The sequence below is a fragment of the Blennius ocellaris genome (genome assembly GCF_963422515.1).
Source record: "Blennius ocellaris genome assembly, chromosome: 6".
Taxonomy (NCBI): Eukaryota; Metazoa; Chordata; class Actinopteri; order Blenniiformes; family Blenniidae; genus Blennius; species Blennius ocellaris.
In genome coordinates, this window is record NC_137655.1 from 14,311,894 (window position 1) to 14,333,746 (window position 21,853).

Sequence of the window (21,853 nt, forward strand, 5' to 3'; positions counted from 1 at the left end):
CTGCATCCCAATTCCAGCTCTGCATATGTTGTTCTATGACCATTTTATTAGGCACACTTGCAGCTCAACCAATTCAAAATTTGTATCGGTTCACAATAATCTGTAGTTATCCAACATGCTGTACATATATAAATGTACAATATATAGTTGCACACATGCAAAGAAAAACTAAACATATTGAAATACAATTGCATGAAAGCCAGTCTAAACAGACCAAAATTATATTTTTTCTAGAGACAATCTTTCTTCACTTTTACCCTTTAAAAAAAAAAGAAAACGGTGACATGTGTATTCTGTCCATGTGTTTATATAAGCACATTTTAATATGATTGCATGACTGTCTCTCTGTGTTTGCCCTGTGATGGCCTGGCGGCCTCTGCCCCCTCCCTCCACTCAGCTGGGATTAGGTTCAGACCTCCATAATCCTAATTTGGACAAAGTTACATAGAGGATGGATTGATGAAATTCTCTCACACAATCTCAAACAGTGGTGAAGGTAGGTGTAACTGTTTTTCCTATATTATGTTTGAACCTAAAATAAAATATATTTAAGAAAACTACAAAAAGCCCTGAAGCCATTCCTATCTATCTATCTATCTATCTATCTATCTATCTATCTATCTATCTATCTATCTATCTATGTATCTATTTTCATGCTTGTACCACCATCATGATGAAACTGGAGGAGGGGAGAGGTGTGCGCGTGTCGTACGTGCAGTTTGTCTCAGGCCGAGATGGAGGGGGCGGGGCTCCGTCTCAAGAAGAAGTATTGTGGAAAAGCGGAAGGTCTCTCCTATCCGGGCCGTGCGGGTTGACGAAGTGAACGCGCACCGCTGTATGGCCCGGCGCTCTGCGCGCGGGGCGGAGTCAACTCGCGGAGAGGTGTAACCCCCGTCCGTCGGTCGCGTGAGGTTAAACTGCTGCCAACGAGGAAGCGACATCTGGAACGAGTTGTACCCGCTGCTCGGCGCCACCTCCACCTCCACCTCCACCTTCACCTGTGCGGCTGCAGAAGTCCTTGACTCCCAGGGCTCAGGTGTCCCCGACATGGAGCCGGTGAGAAGAATGGCCTCCATGGATCTGGAGACGCTGAAGATGACGGGAGCTGGTCGGGCCATGGCCGTGCTGACGAGCGGGGGAGATGCACAAGGTGTGGTAATAATGAACTGCTGTCCGCATCTGGAATTTACTCCAACCAGGAGAAAACAGAAATCAAAGGAGCGGGGGAGGGGGGTTGTTTACACAGGAAGGGAGACGCAGGCTTGTCAGGGAGGTCAAAGGTCACGAGGTGGACGACGCACATTTATCTAATTGTCAGTTGAAGTAATGTATTTTTCCTCGAGGAGACAGCTGGAGCTCTTTATCCTGCTGTGTGTTGCTTTGACACTGTTGTTTATGTGCAGGTTTCGATTGCACCTCAAAGGAAACGATTAAAGTCTATAAAAGCTGATCACAAATTATTAATTTGTAAGAGAAGAAAAATCAAAATGTAATATTTGATCAGTCATATCATTGAGCTGATCTTTATTGTAATGCACTAAGTGTCATTCTGTCCTCAGTTGTCAAAGTGTAGGGGTGGGATTCACAGGGGGCGCCACAGAGCTGCAGGGGACAGCAGCGTTTCAGTAATTGTTGTTGTGTTGATCGTTTCTATGATCACTTCGCCTTTTTGAGTAAGTATCTATTACAACAGTTTAGGATAGTATGATATATCTCAATATCACCATGTGGAGGATACACGTTTTGAAATGCAAACAAACTACAATATCTTCCATTCTTCCTTGTACTGTGCATCCATGTTCTTCATGTCAAGATATTTGGCCAATCGGATGAAGTCCTACTGCTCTGCGTTGCGTTGACAACTGATTGTAATTCACTTTATTGCCTTATTACATCACAACCGATGACGACCGGTCAGAAGCACAAAAATCAGGGAAAATTGACTGGAAACCGTCAAAGTCACCCGCCTGCCTGCTGTCACGCTCCAGGGAGCAGATAGCACCTTTGTCCATAAACCATCCACCGCACCGTTTCTCTCCTCCATGCAAAGAGGTGCGTTGTAACGTCTGATGGGTGTGATCGTATGGTAAGTTTCCTTTTGTGCAACTGTTCTCGACCCAGGGATGAACGCGGCTGTCCGCGCTGTGACCCGGATGGGCATTTACGTGGGGGCCAAGGTCTACCTCATCAACGAGGTAAACTGACTCCTTCCTTTTTGTTTACACTGAGCGGCCTCTTTGTGTTCGTTCACATCATGTGGGCTGTTTATTGTTGCTCGATTGACCCACAGTGCTCTGGTGTGTGTTTTGCTGATTTTCAGGGATATCAGGGTTTGGTGGATGGAGGCGACAACATCAAACTGGCTCACTGGCACAGTGTGACCAACATCATCCAGCTGGTAGGTTGACTTATTCACCGTGGTGAAATCGGAGACTAATTGCTAAATGTGATATGTGTTGAAACCGACAGTAGATGATCAACCAGTCAGAGTTCTAAAATAGCCTCGACATCCAGTTTATTGCAAGTGTGATCCCGAAACTCGTATTTTTCTCTCCTGCATTTCTATGGATTTACTCTGTTCAGTCTTTTGCAGTCCAATATGACAGATACATTCATTAGCGCAGTCACACTTAACAGCCAGTGCAGCATCTATAGCTGAATATTAAAAGACTGCTGTTATTTATTCACATAATTATTAGACTGTTTGCTTTTCTTTCTGGTCATGTTTCTTTCTCTTTCTATTTCTCTTTGTTTACATCAGAATTTTATTATTTTCATCTGTATCCTCTCGTCTCTTCTCTTACTGGTAATAGTCTGGTAAGGACTGTTGCTGCATGCTCTTTTAGAAGCTACGTTGTTAAGAGAAATGTTACACGCTTCCACTGTACTTTTTGATTATTTTTTTTTGCACTGGCTGCCTTGAATTTATTTAACAAATGTGGTGAGGCTATGTTTGCTTTTGAGAGTGAATGGGTTGCTTGCTTTAATACCGTTCAAGCGGAAGAAAAACTCAAAATAAGGACACATTGTAGGGATCTGTGTCGTATTCAGCCTTTTGTGAATGTGATACAAAACAGTGTCTGCGTGCGAGTGCTCGTCTATGAATTGCGTGCATCTCAAACAAGAAGTGTGATCTTCATTTCAGTGAAAATCCCTGTGAATTTGCCAGGCTGAAATATTTTCTTGTTTGGATTGCTGATTACTACACACATTCTCTTGGGGTTTTTTTTAGTTGAGCAATCATTGTCTTTTTTCCATTTCTGACTGGTTAAAATAACATTGGTGCTGCAGGGTGGGACCGTGATAGGTAGCGCCCGCTGTAAGTCCTTCACGACTCGTGAAGGCAGGCTCGCCGCTGCCTTCAACCTGGTGAAGAAAGGCATCACCAACCTGTGCGTGTGCGGCGGAGACGGCAGCCTCACCGGAGCCAACCTCTTCCGCGGCGAGTGGAGCGGCCTGCTGGACGAACTCGTAGAGAAAGGTAAACCTTGCAACGCTCTCGACTGGACCTCAGAATAGTGCGGTGATGCGCAGCTCACATGTGTGTAGATGGAAAACGACAAAGCGTAGTATTATTTCTGTGGTAAAACTGCCCATCGACAATTATTTTTCAAATAACGACGTCACTTTTGTGTAAAGTAGTTGGTATCAAATCGAATGCAAATCTCCAGTAACTAGCTAAAGGATGGTCCAGCGTGTACTGTCCGCTGTCAAAGCAGAGATACTGTGCCACTGCAGGACGGATCACAGGCGCTCTGGCGAAGCAGCACACCCACCTGAACATCGTCGGCCTCGTGGGCTCCATCGACAACGACTTCTGCGGCACCGACATGACCATTGGAGCCGACTCTGCGCTGCATCGCATCATGGAGATAATTGACGCCATCATGACCACAGCACAGAGGTCAGACCACCGAACAGCGACGCCGGAGCAGCCGCTGGGTTCTTCAAAGCCTTAATTATAAAATCACTCACACACCAGATACTCCGTTGTTCACTAATTAGAACTATGAGCACAATGAGCTTCAGAAGGATGCACTGTGTACGGCTTTTGTACATTATTGGTAATACAGTTATAGGCAAGACCCATTTGCTGGAGCCAGATGATTGTATGATTTTTTTTTTTTAAAAGGGAAAAAAATGCTAATTTGACTGGAGTCAGTCCGAATTAACTGCTTTTTGACTTTGGTCATTTTCACTTTTGTCATTTCAAGATTCGAGATTAGATAAGTTCACGTTACCTGCACAGTATATGATTTAAGGCTGAGGAATGCAACCCTCTTTGCCAAGTCTTTGGTGAAGTGGCTCTGACATGATTCCCACCTTGCCCAGACTTGCTCTCTCAGAAGTCCGCGTGTGCGCCGTTTTGTATGCGCAGTGTTTCTTCAGGCCTTTATTTTGCTTTTGCTTAACTTTAAACCATTTTGCACCTCCAACAGCCACCAGCGCACTTTTGTTCTGGAGCTCATGGGGCGACACTGTGGGTGAGTATTTTTGTCTCATTTCGGGACTTTGAATTGGCTTCATGGCACCGTGGTATTTGTTTTCTGTCTGTGTTGTGTGTTTGGATTGAGCGACCTTAATCATTTTGAGGAACTCAAAAAAAAAAAGAAATCAATGCCCTAGAAATAAACTCAGTAAAACGGTAATTTTTGAGTATTTTAAATTGAGATAAGCTTGTTTGCTGTCCTTGAAATGATCAAAATCATCTGTTAACTTATGAAACAAGGAATGAATATCTGGAAATTTGTTTGCTTGGTAACGTGGAGGCCACTGGTGTTTATCAAAGATGGAAATTCGTACAATTTATTGCATCAATCATTACATTCAGGTAACTGAGGAGTTTTCAGCCTAAATTTTTTTTCGCCTGTACTATGACAGGCGTAACAGTGGTTTAGCCACACAATGATGTAATATTCTTCGCTCTCGTCTCGCATTTATATTAGTGAAAGAGGTCTCTTATAAAATGCAGTGTATGAGAGGGACAACTCGTTCTGACATGGCTGAAAGTGAACCAGTAAACATTGATTGTGTCATTTACAGCAGTAACACATGTCCTTCAAAAGGTTTCATTTTCTAAATGTATAGTTCAGTGCATATTCGTTGCATCTTTTTACCTTTGGTTAAAAGGGTAAATCATTAGTTTTTTTCTTTTGTAAGCAGTTTTTTTTTGTTGCTTTATTTAAGCACATCTCCTTGTTACTGTGTGAGTGACGACCCTGCGCACCTTTGCCTCATTTCCTGTAGGTATCTGGCGTTGGTGTCAGCTCTGGCTTCTGGCGCAGACTGGCTCTTTATTCCAGAAGCTCCTCCAAAGGAGGGCTGGGAGGACCGTTTGTGTGATCGGCTCGAGGGGGTGAGAGAAAATACCATGTCTGGACTGTATAGTAGCATCCGTAGCTTAACACACACTTTTAAATAGATTCAATTGCCAATCACATTGCCTTTTGGAGTATCTTTGAGATTTGGTGGCTCCATAAATGAGCTTTGCGATTGTATTTTGTCAGCTACACTGTGAAATGTATTGACCTTGTTTACCTGCAGAGCCGCGTAACGGGATCAAGACTCAACATCATAATCATGGCAGAAGGAGCCATTGACATGAATGGGGATCCCATCTCCTCAACCTACGTTAAAGATGTAAGTTTGTTGGCGACTCTACTTTATCTAACAGGTGCTCGACAGCCGAGACAAGTTTGTGCCTGTGATCAGTCGTCCCAAAAAACACTTCACATCTACATCTAAACAGATAGTGTGCAAGTTTATAGATTATTTAACATGAAACACAGGATTTTTTTCCTTACTGACTCGGTATCTCATGACGACAGGATGCATATGGTGGAAGTTTTGTGTATTATAAGAATGATTTGTTGTATCAATAAACTGAAATGTGTCGTCTGTTTGAAGCTGGTGGTGAAGAGGCTGGGTTATGACACCAGAGTGACTGTTCTGGGCCACGTTCAGCGAGGAGGAACTCCCTCGGCGTTTGACAGAATACTGGTAAGATGAGCGTCGCCATTTATTGTTGTTTCTGTCACTTTTGTCACGTTAAACCCTTTCAATTAGACACCGCAAAGAGTAGTCTGTTTATTTAATTGAGCGTAAATGATTGATGCCACATTCTGCAACAAGCAGTTTAAACCCCACGTTTCTCTGAGTTTTAGTTGACAGGCAATTTTTTAATAATTTCAGCTATTTGCGGTACTGCTTTACACAGCAAAATATAACAAACGTTGGCTATTACTGTAAGTTTGATTCAAGCAAAGATAACATTTTAGAAAAAAACAAACATTTTATATGTAGCTCAACCATTTGTTTTGAATTGCATGTTTATTATACAAGTCACGTGTCGCATAACATCACTTGTTAAGGGGTGATACCCTCCCGAGATTCTTCATCAACGCCCTTGATGTTCCTTGTGTGCTGCCAGAGCTGTAAGGTGGGTGTGGAGGCCGTGGTCGCTCTGATGGAGGCCTCTCCTGACACGCCGCCTTGCGTCATCGGCCTCTCGGGTAACCACGCTGTCCGACTGCCGCTCATGGAGTGCGTAGAGATGGTGAGTCTTCTCTCACTTCTTCGTTTTGTCGTGCAGAGGATGAAGGCGGTGGGGAGTTGAGCTGTGATTATATTTGACGATCCTTCGCAGACTAAATTGGTGCAGAAAGCCATGAACGAGAAGAGGTTTGACGAGGCCATCAAACTGCGTGGAGGGTGAGTGCTGAGACGTACATGTTTGCGCAAATAGTTTTTTGGAACCAATAGAGCATATGTTTATGAATTCATTGTATCCTACAACCAACTACTTTTCTTTTTTTTTTTTCCCCTCAAGGAGTTTCGAGAACAACTGGAACATCTATAAACTTCTTGCTTTCCAGAAACCTGCCAAGACTGCAGTAAGTCACACGCACAGCCTGAGTAATTAGTGAAATGATCAGAGAGTGTGAACTTTTTCCCTCACCTTTGTTTGATATCCCAACAGAGCAACTTCACTTTGGCAGTCCTGAACGTGGGAGCTCCAGCTGCAGGCATGAACGCAGCAGTGAGATCAGCTGTGAGGTTGGCACTCGCGCACGGACACAAGGTCTACGCCGTCCATGATGGATTTCTCGGACTCGCCAACGGAGACGTAAGGGCCCTTTATTCTCACCGTGAAGGCGATTTGTAATCATCTCCCTGTAGAATTGATGGAAATGAGCGGAAGCTAATTCCTGTCCGTCTGCAGGTGTTTGAGATGAAGTGGAACATGGTGGCAGGATGGACAGGTCAAGGAGGCTCGCTGCTGGGGACCAAGCGGTGAGTGAAAGAGCCGGTTTGATTTAATTATTATGAAGGAGTGTAACCCTCTTGTGGAAGAAAAAAAAAAAAAATCTAATTCGGCAAGAATTTATGCTTAGAGGTTGACCAAATGATCAGGTTGTCGTTGACCTTGTGCAGAATCCTGTGAAGACCGATCAGGTATTCATCAAAGGTACTTGATGTAGGACTTGATGAAATATTTCATTTACGCAAATGGGTCAAACCACGAGGTCACAACACCCTTGACTTTCAGCCAGCTCATCGCTTCATTCTTCAGTAATATCAGATGTCTACCAGATATGAAGACTTGCAAAAGTTTGGGATTTTCTTTTGAATCTATGATCCTTCAAGATATTTTGGGCCTGAATCAGTAAAGGTTTGCGGGGTATAAAATTCCATGTTGTCGCACTTTATTTAGTGCTGTTGGGAAGTGAAGTTCATCATCTAATCACTCCAAGTTGAAGTCCATCAACAAAGCACTGAAACAATAGTTTCCTGCAATAGTTTCATGTAAATAGCTGGCCACCTGTAAAAAGCATGCAAAGGCCTCAAGTCTGCAGCTGTCAGTGGACATGAAACACTAATGGAAATGCAGCACAAGTCACACTTGGGTAGCATGCTAAAAAAAAAAAGAGAAAGAGATAATATGGTTCACACTGTGATAAGTATAGGAAAGTGGAAAGCTCATTTGATTTCTGTCGTCTCCTTTCAGAACGCTTCCCAACAAAAACCTGGAGAAGATTACAGAAACCATCACCAAATTCAACATCTCAGCTCTGCTGGTCGTCGGAGGGTTCGAGGTCGGTTTCATGGCACGCATTCTGAAAGTGAATTAGTTGTGCACACAGTTAACACCGTCCGTGTTGTAATGCACCTCTGTGCCGTGTTCCCAGGGTTACAACGGCGTGCTGCAGCTGTTTGAAGCCCGCAATCAATACGATGAGCTCTGCATCCCCATGTGTGTTATCCCCGCTACCATCAGCAACAACGTGCCGGGAACCGACTTCTCTGTCGGAGCGGACACCGCCGTCAACTCTGCTATGGAGGTGACACTTAGCAGATAGCACCTTCACAGAGAAGCTTTGACGTTTTGGGTTAAAGGTTAACAAAGGTTGAATCGACAGCCATTACTGCTAATCTAAGCTCAACTTTAAACTATTTTTCCCCATCCATCTATCGAGAAGGTTGAGTGGCAGTTTAGCTAAAAGCAGGTCACCAGTCCATCACGGGAATGACGATCGCCTCTGGAATTCCTGGCTCATAACAGAAAAGTTTGTGCTGGATTCATATACGCCAGTAATAACTCAAAAGTGTTTTGCATACGATGGGTGTCGTTACCCATCCAATAAACAAAGATTGGATTATTTAACAAACCAAGTGTAGCCACTATAAATATACAAACACAAAGTAAGTAGTCATTAGCGGAAACCTACTGACAGTAAAAGTACCCGATGTGAACTGCAGTTCAGCTTATTGATCGATGTCCACTCTGACGAAAGTCGGCACAACTATCCAGTACGAATCGATCACTGCAAATGCAGGTGTAAATTGTGAGCCCATGCTTCACACCACATTGAAGAATTTAAAATAAGTGCAGCTTATGTGTTTGCAAGCAGGCTGATTACAAAGTCAAAACTATAGCCGATGTTGGAGGTGATGCGTCTCACTGTGACCCGTAAGGTACATTGATACAAGTGGAGGCACCTTTTTGTTTAGTGTTTTGGGCAGTTAATCCAAAATGTGTTCCTATGAAGATAATGTTTCAGTGTTTTGACACCTCTAGTTATTCTCTTAACTTGCAAAATGTATTACCAGACTAATCAAGAACTGACACGGCCCTTAACGTTTCTTAAAAATCCTTTCTGGTGAACTCTTAAGTTTTTTAGTAACCGCCAGTATGATCAGCTTCTAAAGTTAAAGGTTGATTAGGACCCAGTTTGAGGTTTTTTTCTCCAACATTTCATGCTAACCATCTGATTCCCTTTTGAATTCAGGGCTGCGACAAGATAAAGCAGTCGGCCTCAGGGACCAAGAGACGAGTGTTTGTGGTGGAGACTATGGGCGGGTTCTGTGGCTATCTGGCAACCTGCACCGGTATTGCTGTGGGTGCCGATGCAGCTTACATCTTTGAAGACCCATTTAACATTCATGACCTCAAGGTAAGAGTGGAAGATAGAATTCCTTTTTTTTTTTTTTTCCCTCGCCTGTAATTTTTTTTGGGGGGCCTTTTAAATGATGTGTTCTCTTCACAGACCAATGTGGAGCATTTGGCTGAAAAGATGAAGAAGGACATCCAGCGAGGTCTGGTGCTGAGGTACATGACAGCGATTCAGCTGCACTGAAACTCTTAAGAAACACAGGCTGAATGAGCCAGTGGACGTTTTTGTGCATCTTATCATCGGTCATGTGGCTGCCAGCATAGTAAATGATTAGACAGCCCTGCAGTCATTAGATAGTGAACGTGTTTCACAAGATAAAGAACGTTGTTCATTTTCAAGTGAGAAAGCTGAGCATGCAAACATTTAACTTATCAGAACTCCGATTGTGTTATATTTTACAGATATTTGAATTGGTTTGCTATTTGAAAGATGACCTTGCAGTTAAGTCGGACTTTCTTTTGCCCCTCTCGCATCAGGAATGAAAAATGCCACGAGAACTACACAACAGACTTCATCCACAGACTGTATTCAGCGGAGGGCAAAGGGATCTTCGACTGCAGAGTCAATGTGTTGGGACACCTTCAACAGGTACAGAACATTGCAGAGAAATCACCGAGACCTTTCAGGAAAACCGGTGTGAGCTCATGTAACATACTCATACTGTGCGCTTGTGCTCGAGGGAGGGGCACCTTCTCCCTTCGATAGAAACTTTGGCACCAAGATGGGCGTGAGGGCGATCCAGTGGCTTTCAGAGAAACTGACCGAGAGCTTCCGGCAAGGTAAGAGTTCCTGAACCGAGCTGAACTTTGTATGAAACTCCAATTCGACTGGCCTGTAATGACGACACTCCTTCCTCCGCGCCCCCCCCCCCCCACCCAACAGGCCGCGTGTTCGCTAACTCGCCGGACACTGCATGTGTGCTCGGCCTCCAGAGGAAGGTCATCGCTTTCACCCCGGTCTCCGAATTGAAAGACATGACAGATTTTGAGTGAGCGCTCCATAAATGCACTTTCTTTCAAACAGCCAGACCGCAGCGTTGTGTTCAGCAATAAGCGTTATCTGTTTTACAGGCACCGGATGCCCAAAGTCCAGTGGTGGGCTAATCTGCGACCCATGCTCAAAATGTTGGCCAAGTACCAGACCAGCTTCTGCGAATACGTTCCAGGAGAGATGGAACATGTAACCCGACGCTCCATCAGCATCGACTCTGGATTCTAGGTTTCTTCCAGCAGACGGCATGCGCCACACTTTTTAACCCTTATCTTTCCATCCATTGTTTCAGAGAAAAGGCTACATACTTTATAACAGGTCACTGTGGCTACAGTATATTAAATCACATTTAAAAAAAAATAAAAAAAAGTTTATTCCAAGTATTAATTTATTGAATGTATCATTCATTACAGAGTTTGGTGCTGGGTAGACTCTTATGCTTCAATATGAATGTATTAAAATCACATTTTAAATATATACTATGAATTTATGACATGGAACTAAATGCAAGTCCATTCATTAAAAAAAAAAAAGAAAAGCATGTTTGTTTGAAATATTCTTGTATAAATCCATACAAGTCTTAAAGTCAGATTGTGATTGTAACTGAAAGGACCAGAGTGGTGTTAATTTTCTTCCTTTTATATACTGTGTTTGACTGAAACACTGAAACTCTTTTAAGTAACACTGAAACAAAAGGCATCGATGTGCATTTCATTTTAACTGTCAAACTTAATGTAGCTAAACCGAAAAAGAACTTGTGTTGTGTATTGTTGTTGTGATGCTGATGCAACGTCCCTGTCTCCAATAAAATAACTCAAATGGCAAACAATTATTTGAACATGAAGAACTGACACCTGCCATATGACTCTAAGTCATCATCACCGTCCAGTGAACAACAAATACGGAAACTATTCAACAAACCAAATTCCAAATTCTAAATTTCTTTTTTGTGTGTGTGTGTGGAGCTTTCAGAAGTTGAATGAAAATGGAAAATCCTGCGCGCTCTCTCCTTTGTTAGCTGACTCAGCGGTTTCAGAGAATGCAAACTGGAAGTCTTCACTCTGCTCTGGTCGGCCAAACAGGAATCCTGGGCCTTTAAAAACAAAAACATGTCTGACAAAGCAGAACACACACATCACTTCGTGTTTTTATTTAGTTGGGTTGTTTTTTTTTTACTTACCACCTGGAGACTTTGATTCAGGTGTTTTCTGCAATAAGAAAACAGAATTGTATAATTCTGTCCCAATTATGAGAACTGGGAGAAAAAAAGAATTTCGACTTTACCTTCTCGTTGAAAAGGGAGCCGGTGAAAGCAAAAGGTGATTCCTGCAAATAGTAAAACAAAACTAAGTTAGTCCAGAGAAAACCAAAACAGTTTTTTGGGTAAAAAAAAAAAAAAATCTAATTGCTTTACTCCCTCCTCACCTCCTCCGGTGATGAATCTGGTTCAAATCCAAATCCAGCAAATCCTGGAGTGTTGGGAATGGAGTTTGTTGAGAACAAGAAATACGGGGATTTGGTCTCAGAAGTCCCTTGACCTGGGGAGCTGTTGAGGCTGAATTGAATAAAGAAGTCCTGTCAGAAGTTGTAACTTCAAGCTTTAAAGTGTTCACTCGAGACACCAAACCTTACTGCAATGGGGATGTTGAGGTTGATGACAAGGGCGTCATCATTGCCAGAAAAGAAGGAACATTCTCTTGAGATGGTGTTGAAGGAAAAACGGCGGGTCCCTCGCTGTGCTCTTCATCGCCGGCTCCGCTTTCCGTCTCTACGGCCTCCTGGTCATTAGATCCAGTGGACTGCTGCTCCGACACACACACACACGTTGACTATTGAAGCATCAGCCAGCATAGAAAACTACTTTCCAGAACCTAATAAAATGGATCGAATTCAATATTCAAAGGTAAATAAGACATTGTTGGTTCCACTGTTACTTTAGGATGTGATTTCCTCAGAGCTTCTGATAGGTTATACTGTTGAAAGCCAGTAATACTTATTCAAATTCCACAAGAGATCCTTTCACGGGGCTCACCCTCTGGAAAAAGGTCTTACAAGCACAGGTATTTAATAACTTTATCGCCGTATATGCCTTTATATGCCACCAATAGTTACACAGATACACTTAACAGTGCAATCAGTTCAAATGTGATAAACTGTTGATACCAGATTGTCGTCCAGTTGTGAAGTGACCTGATCTTCCAAACTCCTTTCCCCAGACTGACTTTCCTCTGAACAAAAGATTATTTCACAGACAAGAGCTTAATATGCCGGAAACATTTGACAGCATTACAACTGGTACGTGGAGAGGAAAAACTCCATATACTGTTGTATCAATCCTGCTCACCCTGCGACTGCGGGCTGGACCACAGCTCTTTGCCAGGTTTCTGTGAGGAAGCGTCACAGGCCTGTACGTCCAGAGCAGGATTTTCATCACAAATCTCTTCAGAATTTCCCTGATCAAAGAGGAAATTTAAACCAAGACATGAACGATTGGTCACATTTCAAGTAGATTTCTTCGTTAGCCGTGCTAAAACGCCAGGTCGGTGCGTCTGCGTACCGTTGTCTGGTGGAGTTGAAGCGAGGTGAGGTCAATGGACTTATCACAGTCCATCTCTTCCTGGTCGTCTAATTGTGTCTCCTGTTCCGTCGTGGGCTGCTGGACAAAAACACTGGGAAGAAAGACGGACTTTGAAAAACTGAATTTGGCTGGAACCAAAGCGGGATTATCCTTTGTTCTCCGTCAGAGTGTGTGCAAAGTACCTGTCAGGGAGATTCTCAGTGGGACGAGCAACGTCTGGAGCTGTTCAGGCAGACGTTAAAGTAACTGTATGAAAAGCTGTAAATATTTCAGCGCCTGCATGCCAAGTGTGAGCATATAAAAAGTTTATTACCAGTGAGACGGTCCAGCTCCGTCTGCTTCATTGTTATTTGATCGTCGCAAATCTTGAGCCGACGCTCAATTTCCTCTGTTTCCGCTTGCACCACGAGGAGCTTTTGAGCGAGAGGATTTTGGAGATAATGTTCTTTATGGGACTGAAATTTCGCTCTGTAGCTTGCAATTCTCTCTTCGTGGACTTCCCTTGTTTCATTACAAAGAAACAACAATTAGGCTTTGAGTGTTGGGACAAAAGGGACACACCACTCGCAACTGAACCTACTTGTCCTTGCTGAAGTTGGCTTTTCTACTCTCCAGTTCTAGTTTCAGTGTCTGCTCATACTGAAGAAGCAGGCTGTTCGCTGCCCTCAGCCTCAAGGGGTAAGAACAAGTATAAATGTCATAGTACAATTCATAATCGATTCTTAATGTTCACATCACCTTAAATCTGTCACAGACCAAGTTACCCATTTTTCTCAAGTCCTACCGTTCTACATTTATTTTATTATGATGGTATGTCTTCTGCTTCACACTGATGTCCTCGCTCAGTTTCTTGATATCTTTTTTTGTCGTTTCGATGTGCAACCTCTTCTCAGCAACGGCGGCTCGGCACACTGTCGACATAAAGTGTTACCTGAGAATTCAGACTTGACACAAGTACTGAGACATAAAAACTCAGACAGTCCCTCTGTAGCTCTGTAAGCTTCTCACACAGACTGCATACGATGACATGAAACGGTGGCATCGTCAGGAAGAGTAACACATATTGAATATAAACTCTGAGTCTCACATTCAATAAGTGAGCAATAAACAGTTAAAATGTCCTTTTATGACAAGAGTGCTGACATAACAAACCTATCTTGACCTCACAGCTGAGCAGAGTTACCAAAAGTAATAATTCTTCACTTAAGTAAATATGTACAAGTTCTCAAATGTACAAAAGAAAACATTATACATTAACTTAATTCATACACAATGCTTCTTTTAAGGCATCCTTAACCTGATTTTGGATGCAGTATGGACACATATATTATAACTACTGCTACAATCACTGTTTTTCAACATTGATAGATATATATAGATATAGATATAGATAGATAGATAGATAGATCATTTTCAGACATACCTTCGATTTGTTGCTTAAGTTCATCCTTTTTTTGGAGAAGCTCCTGAGTTTCAAGACCTGTGAATATAATCTAAGTTATGAACAATTTATACCAACCCCCCCCCCCCCCCCAAAAAAAAAAAAAACATCAATAACACAATCAATCTGTTTAAAAGCAAATAAGGCAGCACTGTGTGAACACAAAATATCACGAATATCAGGGGAACCTTGAAATCTTTTATTTTTTTAATCAGTCTTTCTTGATAAAACCCTTATTTAACATTATTTCCAGCATTATATGATAGATACTCAAGTAGTAATGTTTTTCCTTGGTGGCTTAGGACCTTCTAATTTTACTGGAATCTGTTTGATGATGTTGAGCAAAATTAAAACTAAAGGAGGAAGGGTGGAATATGCACAAGTTGTTTTTATTTTTTATATTCTGTTTATTTGTCTTTTTATTTGCTGGTTGGTGGCTTTCTTTACTTTGTTTGGTGGTTGTTTATTTTAATCACCAGATTTAAACAGTTTGACTGGAGGTAGGATTTATTAAAATAATGTGCATCTTCCTATTGCTTTTCCACCATGTAAAGTTTTCATTGTTATTATAGTCATATTTTTGTTTTAATTTGCTATATTTAAGAAAATAATAAAACAAATCAATGAATACATGTATTTGATTGAAACGATAGGACGTAAAGGTGAGCACAAAATCTGAAATCCCTGCAATACAGTCACACTACGTATCACTTTATACCTTTATAAATGAGTATCGACTACATTATTGTTTAATTTTGTACAGAACATGCAAAAACTCCAAGGGTTGAGGCTAATGCTAGCCACTTAGCCTCTCCTTAGCTTTAGCCGAGCAGCTAACAAGCTAAATTAAAGCAAAAACAAAAAACAAGCGAATTAGAAAAGCTTCAAATACCCCACAGTAATTGCGTTGAGTTAACTCACCAAGATGAAAAAGGAGGCGGTTGATGTCATCAAATGAAAACTGTTCACTCATTTCTGCCAAGTGTCAGTTGCTGTTGGTCAGTTTGTAAACCCGTTAGGCCTCAGGGAGCTCGTGCACAAACAAAGCAGCGACACGGCCTCACACAAAATATAGAATAAGGATTTGCATTATTCAGATTCAGCCCCATCAAACTTATATTTATATATATTACAAAATGGTTTCGTAAAGTTGTTTTTTTTTCCACATTTCATTTCCATTACTTTTATTTATTTATTTGTTTATTTATTTATTTGTTTGTTTGTTTGTTTGTTTGTTTGTTTGTTTATTTATACCATTGCTGAATGAAAAATCGTGTTTGCTCTAAACAACAGTGAGTTATTTATTCATTTTCATTTATGTTTAAACATTGACCTTTTTTTTTAATGTACGTACATTTACCATATCAACTTCATTAAAAAAAATAACACTTCAAAAATAACCAGTTTCCTATGGAAAGTGTTTCATTAATTTATATTTTGTTGTCTTATTTCATTTTATTTTTAAGTCTATATTTCTTCTATTCTATTCTGTGCCACACTGTAAAATAATTTTCCTCTGGGATTGATTTGGAAGGTTTATTTATTTTATATTGCCACTCGTATTGTAATGTTTTTTCTTTCGATGTATTTTGATAGATAAACTTTAAAGCTGGAGAAACCATAGACATAAAACGTTTAGAGTAAGTCAGTTCTGTTCACATGACAGCAGACTGGGGTCCTGGATTGGCGTAACAGAGGTTAGGGGGCGGGATCACTGCTATTCTCGAAATCATTTTGCGTAGCGCATCTGTATCGGCCAAACACTCAGGTCAGATGTGTGGCATCCTGCACAGTTTCCGACGATTTGACTGGGTTTTTTGTTTTTGTTTTTAATCCTTTCGATCCTGCCCGTGTGCCCGGTGGTCGTTCCGTCTGATGGAGGTGAGGATGGATCTTTGGAGAAATGTCCCGGCAGCAGCGCACATTCACCGGCTGCGTCTGCAGACAAAAGAGCGGACATGGGTGGGATTTAAATGGGAGGGGATCAGCTGTATCAATGGTTGCATTGTCGATTTCAGCCGGTATTTTTGTCAATCTATGCACTCCATTTTGGAGAAAGACACTTAAATCCATCAGAGAATTGTGCAGTTTTCCTTTAATTGTGTAATATGAGGAGGTGGGATGTTGTTCTGCTGTGCTGTCATGCTAAAAGCCCCCTCCTGCTCGTTCAACAAATCTATTATATCCTTTAGGATAGGAATCTACCCATTTTTTTTTTCTATCCAGGTACCATCGCATCCAAAAACGATATGTGATATATGCTGATTAAACACCAACATATAGAGAAAGAAATGATCTGTTGTGTGCCGTGCAGAATCTGGGCCATGACCATACACAGGATTATATGGAGACTTGGCGAAAAAAGAAAACAAACATGCTTTTTATAATGATGCTCTTTCTGTTTGTGTGCATGTGTGGATGTTTTTTTTTTATTATTATTATTATTATTTTGCAGTCAGCCACTCCTGCCACCTTGATCCAAAGCTTATAGCGATGGGTGGGAATTATTTACGCTGTTTTGGATTTCACTAGTAATCTTCATACATTATAGTTCATCAAAAAGTAGGTCCTGAGTCAGAGTGTGTGGTTGAATGAGAGTATGGCGCAGGTAGAGGAGCCTCAAACTGAAGGAGACGGCAGCCCCCAGATGATCTCCTTAAGATCTGATGCATCAGGGAACCCTACAGACGAAGGAGAAGGGGGTCCCTCAATAAGGAGGAAAAGGAGAAAGAAGAAAGAACCACGACCAGAGTCTATAATTGTCTACCGTTCCGAATTGGAGAGGGCGCCCGGAGAGGACCAAGGCGGAGAAGAGGGAGCAGAGAGGAGTGCTGAAGAGGGTGCCAAGTTTCTGTGCACACCCACAAGTGAAGGTAAGAGGACTGACATGTTCTGTTAATATGAAGGCACATGCCAGGTAATAACACAGGAGGGGAGGGAATCTTATTTTGTATGATCCTGCTTTCAGGAATATTCTTTGAATTTAGATTTATAAATCTAATTGATGTAAACACACTAGTCCCACTGAATTTAATCATCAGTGTTGGTTATAGACCCCCCCCCCCCCCCCCCCCCCCCCATCGTACGTGATGCAATATAAAAACTGTGATCAGCTTCACAGTTTAAAACTCATCCTTCTCTTTAATGCGTAGGTGTCTTTTTCAAAGCATTTTGTTTTAAATCTTGCTGCCTACACACATGACATCATGCTGCATGTGCTTTCTTCAACTATATTGTGGATGATGAAACGGCATCTCTTGAAACCTTTCTGAAATTAATTACTTAGCCCTTTTAAAAAACGAGTGCACTCCTTTGCAGATCAGATTGAAAGCTGTGCCACACATGCATTCACATCGTGAAAATATAATGAAATCACATGAACTCTAAACAGGAGAACTTCAGATACAAGAATATTTCTGACATTTTTAGTTACTTCTTACTGCCAATCAACCAACATGCCACTCGTCTACCATTTTACACTACAGACACACAAACTGTACAACAGGTGACATCACAGATTATAAGAATCAAAAAGTATATATCATTTTCGGTTAGGCCCTAATTCTTATTGCGGTTTAGAGATGTGAGCTTAACTTTGAATTGCGTGCATTCATACATGGACATTCCTAACGCCTTGTGCCATATTGTCTCTTACCAGGAGGAAGCTGGAGCCTTCCCCCAGACAGCCGTTATGTCACCCTGACGGGCACCATCACCCGGGGGAAGAAGAAGGGTCAGGTGGTGGACATCCACGTCACTTTGACTGAGAGGGAACTCAGGGAACTCGCCAAGTCAAAGGAGCGTCTGGATGCGGAGTGCGAAGGGGGCGAGGGCTCCAAGCGGAGCTGCGGCTTCGGTGTGTGTCAGGGACCCCACGTTGTGCTGTGGAGCATCTCGTGCGCCCCCGTGGTTTTCCTCCTCTCGTTCATCACCTCCTTCTACTACGGCACGCTCACCTGGTACAACGTCTTCCTGGTGTACAACGAGGAGCGGACATTCTGGCACAAGATCACCATCTGCCCCTTTCTTATCATCTTCTACCCCATGCTCATCATGCCCATGGCGCTGTCGCTGGCTCTGTACTCCGCGGTGGTGCAGGTGTCCTGGGCGTTCGGCGAGTGGTGGCAGGCGGTGCGAGACCTGGAGAAAGGTTTCTGCGGCTGGGCGTGCGGGAAATTGGGTCTGGAGGATTGCTCACCGTACAGCATCGTAGAACTGCTCGACTCGGACACTGTCTGTGGCACGCTGCAGAGCAAGGCACCCAGTGAATTTGCCCAGACGTCCTCGGTGTGATGGGGGAAATGCCCCCATGTCCAAAATGTACACTGCTGATGGACTTGAACGGCTTTTAATTATTCAAACTGTTTTTTTTCAAGACATACACCAGAGATTTCAAATTCGTTTACAAGTAAAAAAAACCTTGAGGTTAGTTTCTAACCTTGTAAACAGTAGTTTGGCCAAAACATTCTTATTTCAAAGTAAACTTAATGGGTAAGTTGAGTAAACATCAACTTATGAAGGTTCCGGGGTTTTGCTGAAGGCTGCAGTTGAATCGCAGACCAAGATCCTTTCGTAGGATCTTTTTTTTTTTTTTAAGCTTGTGAAAGCTGCCTCACTATATCTTCCTGTAAATGACAACTTTTAAATACTACCTGAACTGTCCGTTGGTGCTGAAATGTGACCACCTCCACAATCATCACCATCATCAACTGTAAGCATTGAAGTTGTATAATTTTCTTACAGTTTGCTTGTTTTTTTGAGTAATATCTATATTGATACACAGCCACCACCAATTACTGAACTGCACTCCTACTTCAAGAAATTTTTACTTGTATAATTGTATAATTTGTACACACATGAAAGTTTCACTTCACCTGTATATAGCTGCACCGGAGTGTTTGTGAAGGCAACACTGTCTTATGTATGAAGTTGTCAGATTTGTTCTTAAAGAAAAAGGCGAGTGTTATTTGAAGGTGTTCATATTCCTGTCAAATCAATGAAAAGGGTCAAATGTAGCAATGTTGATCCCAAAAATCAAAAATCCATGGATGAACATGAGTTTTTCCCAAAGCGCCAAACCTACAAAATGAGTTTCAAATATATCCTTATTCCTCAAAACAGGAAGGAACTGTAGAATTAAGCAAATCTAATTTGGACAGGATGGAATAGCTGATTAGTTTGAGAACACCTTATTGGTGATTACAGAGGATAATCATATGGAGTATTTTCAGAACAAGTGTGTGACTTTGACACAGAATAAACAACAATGAAAGCTTTTGGCTCTTAGAAATATCTGGCTTTGACACCATAGATTATGTAGAACTGACACAGTAAAGACAAATATTTATTTACTGTGGCAGTTCCACATTTCTGTGGATTAGACTTGCTGCTGATATTTTAATTCTGCAATTGTTTTCATGAGATTTGCTACTTTTTCTTTAAGTACCATTTCTTTAAGTTATTCCAAACAAGGTTAAACACATAGAATTCAGACGAGACATTTCTTTAACATGTGTGCACTTGTTTCTTTTGCCTTGAGCACAAATATACCGAGCCTCCCATCTCTAGTGCACTCTGCCTTGAGAAGTCTGAGTTCACAAAGTACATTAACAACATGCAGAAACTTTGAGGAAATGAAGTGGACCCTCAGTTCTCTTATTATCATCCCACACTCAACAGGGTAGCCAGAGAGTACATGTGATAAAGCCACAGTGAAGATAAAGAATTCATATTTGTATATTTATTTTTTTTCCATGTTGTGAAAATCCCATTGAAACTGATGTTTCTGATATTTGACTACTTGTTTCGTCTTCACAGTTTTGGGTTGTCATGAAAAAAAAAAAAAGAAGAAGTCCCATGTCATTTTCTAGTTGATTACTTTCTTTTCATGCTGTTGTATTTTATTGTTGATATCAACCTTGCTTTGTATATTTAAGTTTTGGAAACTCAGAAATTGTTGTAGCTAGATGTTTTATACTTCAGCACTTTGAAATATCTGCCTTGCAAACACCTTTCATTGACAAAAATGCATAAAGGTTGTTGGGTTAGTTCAAAAACATCAGATGTTTTAAATATTCGGTGAAGTTATGACTAGGTGAAGTAATTCTATTGTATTTTCATACAAGAGGTGACACTAATCGTACTCCACATTACATGTTGTGAATCTACTGGATGCAAAAGAAAGAATTCCACAATCAAATAAAGCCGTGCTGTTACAAATTAATTAAATCTGTACTTTATTTGAAAAAAGAGGGTTAGATATAAATAAGATATAAATATATTTTTACCTGCTGTTGAGGAAATAGCAATAAGTTACTGGTGTCAGTTTTCTGTGATTCTACATTAACATATGCAAAGGCCAGTCTGCCTGTAACCCTGCAGGATGCTCATTAGTGCAGATGGCTTTCTGGGGGTTGGGTGCTTTGAGACCTGATTATTGGCACCCTAGGGTTAAACTGGGATGCTCGCTGAAGAAAATCCATGCAATTCACAGTGTCAGCACAGTGCTTGGAAAAAGCTCTGTAAAACAAATATTTATTTGCTCTGTTCTCTGCAGTTGTTCTGAAAACACATATTCTATTAAAGTGACATTAAGACAAACTGAACATATAACTATAAAGGCCAGTTATGTGGTGGCGGTGGGGATGGACTCTGTATAATTAGCCTCACAGGGTATGGTATGGTCAAACCGAGGTCCGTCCAATGTCCCCCTCCATGATGTCCTGGTCAACAGCAGAAGATTTATCCCATCAAGGTGCACTAAATATGTGCCAAAATATATCTTTCCTCCTGTGGCCATCAAATCTTAAGTAGATAAATTAACTCAGCTTGGTAACGAGAATGTCCTCTATTCTATTCTATTCTATTCTATTCTATTCTATTACAACTGAATATACAAAATTGCATGATTGGCACTCAAATATTTAAGAATTTCTCACAAGCAGTGGTTTGGATTAATTTTACTTTAAAAAAAATCTGTTTTTAAATATACTAGTATTTTAGGGTTTATTGGTGTGTCAAACATGTGGTTGAAGGGACAAACCAGACGATCCAATCATTCGAGATCAGGGATCTACAACTCCTGGCCTGGGGGCCAGATATAGCCAGATTTATTTCTTTATTAAATTTTTTAGTTTATTGTGTTTTTGAAGTTTGTATTAATTTTTTCATTTATATAGCTTTCCACTCAGGGTTCATAACATACTAAGGACATCACAATTGAGGTGAGGAAGAGCACATGGCCATGTGAGATGGATGGTGTTTGACCTACATCTGATTTGTTCCTTTTATACTCGTGGTTTTGATGCACGAACACCGGCATGATAGTTTGATGCAGGTGACATTAAACTCAACAGATCCATCTTAAGTCACGATGACTGAGTGTAAGCG

General features: G+C 41.4%; 2 protein-coding genes across 2 annotated transcripts; both read left to right on the forward strand.

Annotated features, from left to right (window-relative positions):
• The first annotated feature begins 923 nt into the window (after nucleotides 1-923).
• pfkla (phosphofructokinase, liver a) lies at nucleotides 924-11,370 on the forward strand. Its single transcript, XM_080497668.1, has 22 exons — nucleotides 924-1,150; nucleotides 2,122-2,195; nucleotides 2,321-2,398; nucleotides 3,292-3,481; nucleotides 3,739-3,904; nucleotides 4,440-4,484; nucleotides 5,248-5,356; nucleotides 5,545-5,640; nucleotides 5,908-6,000; nucleotides 6,431-6,556; nucleotides 6,647-6,711; nucleotides 6,830-6,893; nucleotides 6,980-7,126; nucleotides 7,223-7,293; nucleotides 8,009-8,096; nucleotides 8,190-8,342; nucleotides 9,291-9,455; nucleotides 9,549-9,610; nucleotides 9,932-10,043; nucleotides 10,135-10,234; nucleotides 10,338-10,443; nucleotides 10,526-11,370. The coding sequence occupies exons 1-22, from the start codon at nucleotides 1,048-1,050 to the stop codon at nucleotides 10,671-10,673; spliced, it is 2,361 nt and encodes a 786-aa protein (XP_080353794.1). The 5' UTR covers nucleotides 924-1,047; the 3' UTR covers nucleotides 10,674-11,370.
• A 4,892-nt stretch (nucleotides 11,371-16,262) lies between these two features.
• On the forward strand, nucleotides 16,263-18,900 carry tmem169b (transmembrane protein 169b). The gene is made up of 3 exons (XM_080497788.1): nucleotides 16,263-16,345; nucleotides 16,920-17,337; nucleotides 18,123-18,900. The coding sequence occupies exons 2-3, from the start codon at nucleotides 17,064-17,066 to the stop codon at nucleotides 18,755-18,757; spliced, it is 909 nt and encodes a 302-aa protein (XP_080353914.1). The 5' UTR covers nucleotides 16,263-16,345; nucleotides 16,920-17,063; the 3' UTR covers nucleotides 18,758-18,900.
• Nucleotides 18,901-21,853: the final 2,953 nt, after the last annotated feature.